Here is an 11,635-nt window from a genome sequence, read left to right as displayed (position 1 = left end):
CACTTTGCGCCGACATATGGCGCTTGTTATTTCATTTAAGAAATAAACTTAATTCGCCCTCGCAAAGAAACTTTGATAAGAAATTTGTCTTTAAAGACTGGCTTGTGGATGTTTCTATCACCTTTCTGACTTTCTACGCCTTTCGGAACGGGTGAAACAATATTTTTTGTGCTGGCCGTTCGTAGTCAAAATAAAACATTTGTTGATTTCGCTCACAAGTTATCATTAAGGGTTGAAGTGCGGTTGTTTAAGCCCATATAAGCTTAAATTATGGTGATGTTTGCGAAGGGAAATAGAAAGAAATCGAAAATATTTTGATTTGTTAGCCGCTGCGAAGGCTGGACAAAGATTATTCAAGGCAATTCACAGCCACTGTAAATTGAAAATAATGAATAATATCTTCGGTTCATTGACAATATTCTTCCTTCCTTGAAGTCGTTTGGTTTACAAACTTACTGTTTTACATGTTGAAAGTACATGCAAATTTTTGCAAAAGATTCAAGACTCATTTCCTTGCACATGCATGTACATGTAACAACTTAATATTTTTAAGTGCCCAAATATCTGTATTTCTTCACACTAAACCGTTTCCACTTGTGAGATGTGGTCAAGTTTCACTTCCTTTGATGCAGAAAAGACTTTTCAACAGTTAAGAGAGGCAGCCACCCACTCTCCAATGAAGCCCACTGGTTTATTTTGTTTACTAGGTCATTTGAAACTTTCACAGATATATATATATATGTTTACTTGACGTCTGTTTGACTATCTTACATGCACATTGTATCAACTTATAACAAATAATTAACTGTTGTTGTTTTCCATTCATTTAATTTTCCAGATTAGCTTTGCTCGATCACTACAAAATAATTTTTTCATTGTGTGTGCTCAATAAAGCATACACATCACATGCTTTGAGAATCAATTATGATCCTTATTAGTAATAATATTGCATCATCCTCCCTCACAACATTGTATTTATCTTCTGCAAGATTCTTACTTGACTTGTAACCGCTTTATTACAAGACATTATAGCACCTGATGACAATACATATATAAAAAACATGTTTATCTTTTTTTTCTATGGTAAATTGGCTTACAAGTGGGTTTGTTTACGCCGCTGTGTCTCTGAATTGGCTTATGTGCTGTCTAAAAACCATTCGAAACATTTTTCACTACGACTAAGACACAAAATCATGTATTAAAGAACAGATGCGTTTGTTCCAAATAAATATTTATCGCATTTAGTTCACCACTTAGGTAGGTTAAGTCTGCATAGGAGCCAAGTGGTCTATTAGGCTGGAGCTTATCCCGGTTTCTCTAGCATGAAGCGAGTAGGAGTATTTCTACTCTCCCCTGGATGGGATGCTAGTCCATCGCAGGGCTACCCCCAGCATTAATTTTGACGGTACCCATTTATACACCTGGGTGGAGAGATGCACTGTGAGAGTAAAGTGTCTTGCTGGAGAAGAGAACAAAATGTCCCCAACGGGTCTTGAACCCAGACCGCTCAATCAGGAGATGAGCACACTAACCATGAGGCCCTGCAGTTCCCCCAAAGTTCACCACTTAAGTTCTACAAAATTGTTTTTTCCAGTGTGAAATTTTATGCAGAGTTTGAAGTTGCCCTACCAAAACAAGTTCTGTCAGTCACTTCAAATCACCTGAAATCAGGCTTTCATACAGTAAATTCAAAGGCAGAATTAAGCGAGGAAATTCATTAAGTATATTCCATAGAAATTTTCCCAAATACACCAACAATCAAAGAGGTAAACTTAGCTGAAATAGACTCATTTTTGTTGGGTTAGGGTTAGGGTTAGGGTTAGGGACAAGGTACTGCATCAACAGATGGCTGAATGTCCAGGGCTAGAGTTGCCATATGGACAGCATTGGTCAGTATTCTCTCAGTTGGTGTGTTAACAGCATTGATGTTGTGGAATTCAACCATGGACAGTATCTGAGAGGATTTCTGCTAAGCCAAAGTAGAAAAAAAATGTACAATAGGACAAGTTTTCTTTTGGGAAATCCCACAGTATAATATTAATATGTAAATGTGTTTATAAAGTTATTCAAAGGCACATGTTGTAAGGGGGTAGGCTCATAACCTGGATGGCCTTATAATCAAAAGATTGTTGTGTAAATACAGGACGGGGAGGGGGGAGCACGTATAAATCTGGGGCACGTTGTTGCAACAGGTGTAGGACTGAAGCCCCCAAAGGGTTCAGGTTCAGAGGAAGAATTCTCTGAGGTATGTTTTACTATAAAATATCCAATTTAATGCTACTGTACTTCAGGAAGGCTGGCGAAAATAAAATATTCCCTTAACACATTTATTTTTGTTTTTTTGTCTCTTCACATAATTTCGAATTCTTACAGTCCTTTATTTTGCTTTTAGCGCCTCCAAAGTGTGAAAATTGCCTTAAACTAGTTGCAAAGGTGTTGGGGTTTGCAAGAGATTAAAAAAACCCACATGAGGTATTGCATCTGATCATCTAAAGAAGGCTTGCAAAGCTTTTAAGAGGGTAATTAAAAATACATGCATGTTATTGTAAGACAATGCATGGCATCCCACGGCAGCCTAACGCGATGCCAAGAACTGATTTGGTAGATTTGAAACGGTCTGCATGCCTTGAATTCCTTTGGTCGCCGAGTTTGGCGATCATATTGGGAAAGCTGTTTTCGTGATTTCAGCATCGATTTTTTCGGAAAATGTTGGAGGGATGAAGCTCAAATTCGGCGAAGAGACAGAGAAAATTCCCATCGATCAGCAACCGTCGCCATTCAGGTGAGATTTTCAGTGTTTTGGCGTTGATTCAAGTGGTAGAGGCGGCCCAGACGTTGAATACGATTAATACGTGACATTTATGCTATTGGTGATTGCGTTACAATTTTAGCCGTTTTGAAGACAGCAGGCTGAGACAATGTATAAGAATGCTTCGAAAATTACTCTAAATGCTACGTGTAGAAAATAATTTGAATAAAATGGCTTACCTTATGTTTGCATTGCGTTATTTTGATGTCTCTGGGTTCCTGGAAGAGGTTTAGAGCCCGTAGCGGGGGGGGGGGGGTCTCCCTTATATGGGCTCTATAGGTATGTGCGGCCCTAAAGGGTATGGTTTCAGCCGTTGTGGGTCATAAATACGGTATCGATTTTAGCTGATTTTGAATAGGGTATGGATTTTGCTCTCTAGGCTTGATAAGGGTTTGTTTTTAACAAGATGCCACTTTTTCATCATCATCGAACAGAAAATAAACAAAAGCTCTCCACAAATTATGTTTACGGTAATTTAACATTGGCCGCAACTAGGGAACTAATTATAACGCAGGTCCGAAACAGGTGTTTGATTTAAGGGTCAAGTCAGAAGTAGGGCTTCGAATTTTTGGTCGGGTCATAAATAGGGTAGGGCTGCACACCCCCGCCGAATTTCTCCGGGTGTACCCCCCCCCCCGGGGGTTAGAGCCATTTTGGCGAGTTTTACTCTCTGAAAGTAAAACTCGCCAAAATGGCCCTAAACCACTTCTAGGAACCCAGAGACATCAAAATAACGCAATGCAAACACAAGGTAAGCCATTTTAAACGTCAACGTCTGGGCCGCCTGTGGAAGTGGAGAAGGTCACGGCTGTTGAAAGCCTTGTCTCCCTCTCTTGTCTTACCGGTCTCCGGCAAAAACTAATTTCATAAAAAGATGCTTTAGACGGCCCAGGAAGGCGAAAATACATCACACATGAGTCGATTAACGTTTCATTTAACTTTAGTGGGATATTCAGACCGAGGTGTAATTTAGATATGCAATTTTCAGAGCTTTATCCATAACCCTCATAGATACTGTACGTTTCATACGAACACATAGAGTGGTTCACCTGTGGTGATACTCGTGTATCCCTTCACCCGCTTTCCAGTTCGACTGTTTATAAGATATGTTCAGTCTCAAGCTGTATATATTGCTATACTGCGAATATTGCCAGAAAGTTTCATAATAATCGACGTTTATTCTTCGGTAGATAGCCTAGATAATGCATCAGTCAATTCCAGCAGTGCCCATCCCCCCCGGGCAACCGCGGGGCATTTGCTCACGTTGTCAGTCCCGGGGATGGGGCATCCGCAATTTTATCGCGGCCCGGGGGCTGGGCATTTGCTTACCCCGGGGCGATCCCCGGGCATTCGAAACACGTGTTTTGGAAAGTGCCATGGATGAGATCATCGGGAAAGACGAGGCATTTGTCGAACAATGGCTTGTCCGTCAGGGACTAGAGAAACTTGCAGATGTTTTTAAAGGTATGTTTTCTCAATGTTAGATATTTCTTCATTACTTGTAAGCATATAAATATAAGCGACAAGGTGAACTATATTTTGTTTATCACGAAACAATCACTAACGTGAACACGACTATTTCGCATTTCGCATTCAAAACTAGCCTAGCATTTTTTAAATTCATGAAAGTGGAGTTAAAATACTTAAGGTTTGCGAATTCAAATGAAGCGATCTTCAAGACAGATCTTGCGAGCTTAAAATGCAATGCATCATCATTTAAAATGTCTTGATTCTTCACAGAAAAAGTAGCCTGCGAATACAGGCGCCTATCATCGCTCGCGGCTGGGGGCACGTCCGCCGCAATCCCAGCTATCCCCTAGCAAACTGTTAAAAACAAATATAAAGAAATAAATATAATCAGAGTCAACTAACACGTGCTGTTGTCCTTAAAGTCTTACCGTTGCATTAAAATACTGAACAGTTGACCGTTTTATTCACTGATTAATTAAAAAAACTGCAGAGGTGTTGGAAGGCGACGATCCCGGGGGCGGGGCATTTGCCCTCATTCTTCGTCCCCACCCCGGGACATTTAGACAGTTTATGTGTCCCCACCCCGGGGAATTTGCCCATTTTTTTCCAAAAAAATGCTAATGCCCGGGGGTTAGCCCGGGGAGGGGGGGGGGATGGGCACTGCTGGAATTAACTGATGCATAACGGCTGTCTTCAGGGGATGTAATAATTAGTGATACTGTGTATCCCCTGCATGCGGTAGTATACAACCGACGTCAGTGAAACTCCAGAAATCCCAAGCTGTGAATAAATGTCGGGTATGAATATTCCTAGCAAGCCAGTTTTGACAATTTTTTTTCCAGGGTAGACAGCCAATATAACAGCTGTGTCCATGGGGATACACATATCACTACTTCACGAAATAATCAGTGATATGTGTATCCCTTATTATCCCATGCAACCGTGCACGTGTTTTTAGTGGAATAATCGAGTTTTAGACCCCAGTAAACCCAAGCCGTGTAAAAACGTCGGGTGCGAATATTGCCTGCAGTTTTGGCAAGGTTCATGCGCTATATTATATCAGTTGTGTTTATGGGGATACTACGGTGGCCTGTAAGGGACACCTCGATATTTTTCATCGACACATAAAAAATGTTGCTTTGGCGACTTAATAAATAAGCATAGCTTTTTTTTTTGTCTTTGAGTTATTGTCGATCGCGACTGATAAGTAGCCAATGTAACAGCTGTGTTTAGGGGATACACATATCACTGCGCCATGAAATAATTAGTGATATGTGTATCCCCTGCTTGAAGTTTTAGGTATTCAATAGAGTCGGTTGGAACTCAGTCTAAACTCCAGAAATCCTAAGCTGCTCCGTTGGGCGCGAATATTGTATTGAATTTGACAATAACTGGTGTTTGGTTCTTATAGATACATAGCGTATATAACGGCTGTGTTTATGGCGATACACACATAATTACGTGATAAACAATCAGTGATATGTGCATTCTCAGCTCGCTATGATAGCAATATGTAACTATTATGTCAGTTACTCACTCATCAAGTCTTACAGTGCATTGTATCTACATAAAGCTTTACTGCTTAACTCCTTCGAAATGTCAATAAATCTCTTGTGTCACTTGAATGGACTCCTCAATATTTAAATTTTATTACACAAATGTACAATGTGTGAATAGTGCAGAAAACACCGTTTGCTCCTTACTTCCGGTCAACTCGGCCCCTTCTCAATTTACCTGAAAGGTTCGACTTCTTATCATAGTATTTGGTGACATCTCTATTGTCTCCTCCGAAGTCCCAGCGATACTTTCGATCAGATACAATACCCGTGTTTTGTCTCCAATGTGATAATTCTTAAGATGGATCCCACATGATATGGTATTATAGTTCAATATTTGAGGAATAAGGAGTACCCAGCAGGCGCAAGCAAAACAGAAAAAGTCAGTTTTGAGGAGGTTTGCCAAGAAATTTGAGTTCGATGAGAAAGCTCAAGCGCTATCCTACTTGGACCAAGGTCAAATGGACACGGTTTAAGGGCATGGTAATCAAAGAAGATGAAAAATTGCCATTCTTCAAGTTTCGCCGGCCACGCTGGTCGAGACAACACTATCGAAAAGATTAAAGATCGCTTCTACTGGTCTGATTACTAAAAGGAAACTGTTGAAATGGTGAGTGGTAAATGCGATTGTGAATACTGATTAGGTGTTAGTTCGTTACGTGACACTATGCTTAACACTCGCGCCTTACAATTTTACATTGGGAGGGAGAGGGTGCGGAAATACAAAATGAAACGGTACGGGAAAATTGCACCAAAAGAAAACTCCAGCATGGGAGGGAGGGTGAGTTTTGTAACTGTTATTTTCTTTTTCCACCCCAGCACATTTAAAAAAAATTATCCACATTAACGAAGATACTTCGAGCGAGAGCGGTGCGGTGGGGTGTGACCTTTGCAGTTTGACGCTTGAAATATAGAAACGAAGCGTCCTGTTTATACGTCAAATAAGTTTTTAGCAACAAACGTATTTGTTTTAGCATCAAACGTTTCGTAGACAAATCTCCGCAATTTCAGAACACGCCAAGGAGTCGGGGCATTTACCCATTTGGGACAAAGACAAGTTTATTGATCGTGACCCTCACTGGTACACACGAAGGGTCAAGGAAGCTATCCATATAAGACTTCATCCAAATAACATCAATAGAGATAGTGGAATCGAAATTCCTGAAGCACGGATACCCACAATCAGAAAGCACAATGTGGGGAAGCTGGAAATACAACATTGATAGGAACTCAACTATATTTCACTTCGGTTCGACAGCGTTACAAAGATGGCGGTCATGTTGAGCGAGTTAGCGAGCGGGAACGAAAACGTCTTTTGTACTTTCACGAGTAGTGACGTAAGCAATGACGAGACTAAAATACAGTAACGACCGCTGACCGGAAATCACTCGAATTTTACAAATAGCAGATTAAAGGAATAGAAACGAAATAAACCTTCAAAGTCACTGTTTAAACTATTTCACACACAACAGCCGGTCAGTTAGAATGCGGACCTATGAGGGAACAGCGTCACAAAGTCGGAATAATAATGAGGATCGAAATGCACCAATAGCAGCGAACCAAGATGCCACAAATAGCGACACGCATTAACTGACCTCATCGCCTGATGGAGACTAGCAGTGTAACAGTAGAAACGTCGCGATCTGTATCTTAAAGTGACGCCATCATGAGACAAACGAGTGAAAATTCATCTATCCTAAGTTTCTAGTATTTTCTATTTTATTTATTCACTTTTTAACTTCTATCTTGACTTGTATTTTAAACTTGTAGCATCTTTTTTTGTTTGAGGACCTCCCTGGAAATCACTTTTAAGTGATGGGAGCATCCTCTCAAATATTTTCAATTATTGTTGTTATTATTATTATTATTATTATTATTATTATTATTTTTAATGTTGTTGTTATTATTATCATTATTATTATTATTACATTATAACGTTGCACACTGTGCGGCAAAACGGGACAAATTAACAGGACTACCATTACAATACCGGCACTACCTTTTATTACATGTTTTCCTTTACAGATCAAAAATTTTGACCGGTGTCAACGGAACACGCGTGAAAGCAGATGCTACGACGTGCTTCACCCCGTGAAGGTGGTGGCTAAAGTTTGGTACCTTGTCGGTATTGACTTAATTGATGCAGGCAAGGTTTCTGGCAAGGGAAAACGCTATCTCCTGACCATGACAGACTACTTTAGCAAGTACGTCGAGGCCATTCCTCTGCCAGACAAGAGTGCGTTAAGCGTGGCTAAGGGCTTTTATAAGATGAATTGTCGCCATGGAGCCCCCGCTCACATCATATCAGACCAGGGAAGAGAATTCGTGAACGAGGTAGGTTTAGTCTGAGGGGGTTAGTCGTAAACAGAACCACTCTAAGACATCTGTGTAGCCGTTGAAAGAAGTTGCTTTCGATGCAATGTATTTGTCTTCCAGGTGTGCGAGCAACTTATGGAGACATTTGAGGTCGAGCAAAGGATCACATCACCATATCATGCTGAGTCCAATGGCCTAGATGAGAAATCGAACCGGTCATTACAGAAGTGAGCATTGCAATAATTTTATGGCCAAAAATAATAACTACATCGTTAGAGAAGCGGTTTGCGTGAAAGAGCGCATCTGAACGTTTTTCAGAACAGTTGCACTGTCTAAAATATTCTTTTGAGAAGCTATATATTTATCTTTCGATATTATGTTCAGGGGACTAGTTAACAGTTTCGTCAAGTATGGAGTGCAAGAAACACCAACATTTTATTGCAAATAATCTGACCCCGAGATCGATTGGAAAGATTGAATCGACGTTACAGCCTGCACAACTGATTTATGAACCCTGATTGAGAATAGCCCCAAAGTGCTTGGAATAGGCCAGACAATATGAGACCTTAACACTCGCTTGTAAACTTGCTTTCCTTTTTCCATTACGGCATGTGACTTTTACACGTCGTTTCAGGGTCACGGGTGAAGTAAAATTACCGTAGCCTAACATTAACGCTTCTTTTCAGTTTTCTTAGGAAGGTCATAGATGAAAACGACGACGATTGGGACGAATACACAGATGGTACTTTATTCGCACTTAATACCAACAAGTCGACCACCACCAAGTGCAGCTCATTTTTCTTCATGTATGGTAGGCACCCACGTTTGCCTCTCGAGGTGGAAAAGTTTGTAGAGCACTTTGACGAAGATCAGGGAAAAATTGAAACACTGGTAAGGGACCTAACCGTTGAGGATGTTCTCCAGGAACATATAGAAAAGATGTCCGCAACAAGAGATGCACTTTTTCCAAAGGTGGAACAAAATATTAAAGCCGCTCAGGAAAAGCAAAAACAGCAGTACCTGAAAAGAAAAGGATGCTTCGATTGCAGTTTTAAGAATGGCGATACTGTCCTTCGCCGCAATATGCTAGAAAAGACGAAAAAGGGGCACAAAATGGAAGGCCACTGGAATGGACCATACACCGCAGAAGAACTAGACTTAAAAAAGGGAACCTGCCGGTTGCGAGGAAAGCACGGTACATTACTTCAAAGGAGAGTAAACGTCAAAGAATGTTTAACTCAAAATGTACAGGATACAATCCAACTTTCAGCAGCCAGCACACCTACCATTGCAGCAGTCTGCAACATCATTCCCGCACTCCACACCATAAAGTCAGGCAGCACCTCCACAGCAGGCATCACCACCCCAGCAGGCAGTACCACCAAAGAAGGCAGCAGCACCCCAGAAGACAGCACCTCCTCAGTAGCCGGCACCATCTCAGCGGCCAGCACTAGCCCAACAGGCAGAACCATGCAGGCAGCCAGCACCTCCCCAGCAGCCAGCGGGTGTCTGGAAAACCCGAATAGCGAAGGGCGAATAGTAGCGAATAGTCCCGAATAGCGCGAATAGTCTCGAATAGTGCGAATAGTGGCGAACAGTCGCGAAAAGTGGCGAATAGTGACGAATAGTCATCAATAGTCATCGCTATTCGCTATTCGGGACTATTCGCTGTTCGCTATTCGCGACTATTCGCTATTCGCTATTCGGGTTTTCCAGACACCCGCAGCCAGCACCTCCCAAGCAGGCAGCACCACCCCAGCAGGCAGTATCACCTCAGAAGGCAGCACAAATTCAGCAGGCAGCAGAAATCAAGCAATCAAGTGATCAGCACCTCCCCAGCCGGCAGAACCACCCCTACGGACAACAACAGCAACAACAACAGTACCAACCCAGCAGCCAGCACCTCCCCAGCAACCAGCAATGCCACCACCTCAACAGGAGGCACCACCTCAGCAGCCAGCAACGCCTCAGCGGCCAACACCAACTCAGCAGGCAGCACCATGCAGGCAGCCAGCACCACCCAAACAGCCAGCACCAATCCAGCAGGTGGCGCCATGCAGGCAGCCAGCACCTCCCCAGCAGGCAGCACCACTCCAGCAGACAGCATCAACCAAACAGCCAGCACCTCCACCACCCTAACAGGCTGCACCAACCAAGCAGGCAGCACCACTCAAGGAGAAAGCACCACCCCGGCAACCAGAACCACCCAAGCAGCTAGCACCAACCGAGCAGGCACCACCACCTAAGCAGCCAGTAGCTTCCCAACAGCCAACAAGGCAGCAGCAGCCAACACCACTCAAGCAGCCAGCACCATCCAAACAGTCAAAACCACCCAAACAGCCAGGACCGCCATGCAAGAGACCAACAAGGCCTGAGCAGCGAGTAGAACCACCACTCTTTGATCCAAGTGACGAGGTATTGGCCATTACAGAGGAGGACATTACTTCCAGTTTCCATGTTGTGATTAAAAGCCACCTTCCTGAAATTCTGTGGGGCTCTAAGGAGAGCTGGCGACATAAAATATTCAATGGTCACATTTTTTCAGAACGGGAAGAACCAACTGAGAAGTAAGACCTTAAGTTTAATGTATGTTTTGGAGACTTCAAGGAAAGGTAAACCTGTTAAATGGTTAATTTATTTGGAAAGCACTTCCCAACAATCAAGCAAAAATACCTAATGGAGGTACTACTCCCAGAAGCTCTCACTTCCCTGTGCTGTCATCAGCTGAAAATGACATACGACCAGGCCGACAATCTATTGAGTAACGGAGGCGAGAGTAAAGTAGGAGAGTTCTTGGAAATACAATGACAAAAAAGAAAAGGAAAAGAATTAAAAAAGAAACATGCACCAAACAGAAGGCCAAAAGCTGATCCAGAAATTTAGTTTGTGAAGCGTTCCAAAATGGACCAGCAGTCCATTCTTAAAATGCAAAGGCCAAAGTTCCAACTGGATGGCAACGATGTTGACATAAGAGAAAGTGCCATGTTAACAGACGAGCACATCCAAATGGCTCAGGAGCTGTTGCATTAGCAATTTCCTCACATTGACGGACTGCTGTCACCTACAAGTGGCACAGCCCAACAGTTCTCAGTGATGAGGAAAAACTTTATTCAAGTGCTGCACACTGGTGGTATGCATTGGGTGTGTGTTAGCAACATTGGCTGTAGGGAGAAAAATGAAGTTCAACTCTATGACAGTCTATATAGAGGAATATCGCCATTCACCAAAGAACAGATTGCTGCCCTCCTGTTCATTCCGGACAGTGATCATATTGAAGTCTTCATCCCCGCTGTTGACCAGTAAACGAATGGAACAGACTGTGATGTATTTGCTATCGCACTTGCCACAGCACTCTGCTACAAACTAGACCCAACGTCCCCCACGTTCAACAGGCGAGCAATGAGGGCACATGTTTGGAATTCCCTTCAAAATGGGTATATTGGTATATTCCCTTTTCATGAAACATCAAGGAATGGCTTGGAGA

General features: G+C 42.4%; 1 protein-coding gene across 1 annotated transcript; it reads left to right on the top strand.

Annotated features, from left to right (window-relative positions):
- Positions 1 to 10,071: 10,071 nt before the first annotated feature.
- Positions 10,072 to 11,361, top strand: LOC145467222 (uncharacterized). Its single transcript, XM_081450778.1, has 2 exons — positions 10,072 to 10,197; positions 10,294 to 11,361. The coding sequence occupies exons 1-2, from the start codon at positions 10,072 to 10,074 to the stop codon at positions 10,720 to 10,722; spliced, it is 555 nt and encodes a 184-aa protein (XP_081306904.1). The 3' UTR covers positions 10,723 to 11,361.
- Positions 11,362 to 11,635: the final 274 nt, after the last annotated feature.

Source organism: Orbicella franksi, chromosome 14, assembly GCF_964199315.1.
Source record: "Orbicella franksi chromosome 14, jaOrbFran1.1, whole genome shotgun sequence".
NCBI lineage: Eukaryota > Metazoa > Cnidaria > Anthozoa > Scleractinia > Merulinidae > Orbicella > Orbicella franksi.
This window is presented reverse-complemented; position numbering and strand designations above follow the sequence as displayed.

Bases quoted from the DNA above. Each gene is read 5' to 3' on its own strand.
- LOC145467222 (XM_081450778.1), top strand. From the start codon at position 10,072: ATGCCACCACCTCAACAGGAGGCACCACCTCAGCAGCCAGCAACGCCT. The intron at 10,198-10,293 runs GTGGCGCCATGC...CCACCCTAACAG, and splicing joins AGCCAGCACCAATCCAGCAG to GCTGCACCAACCAAGCAGGC.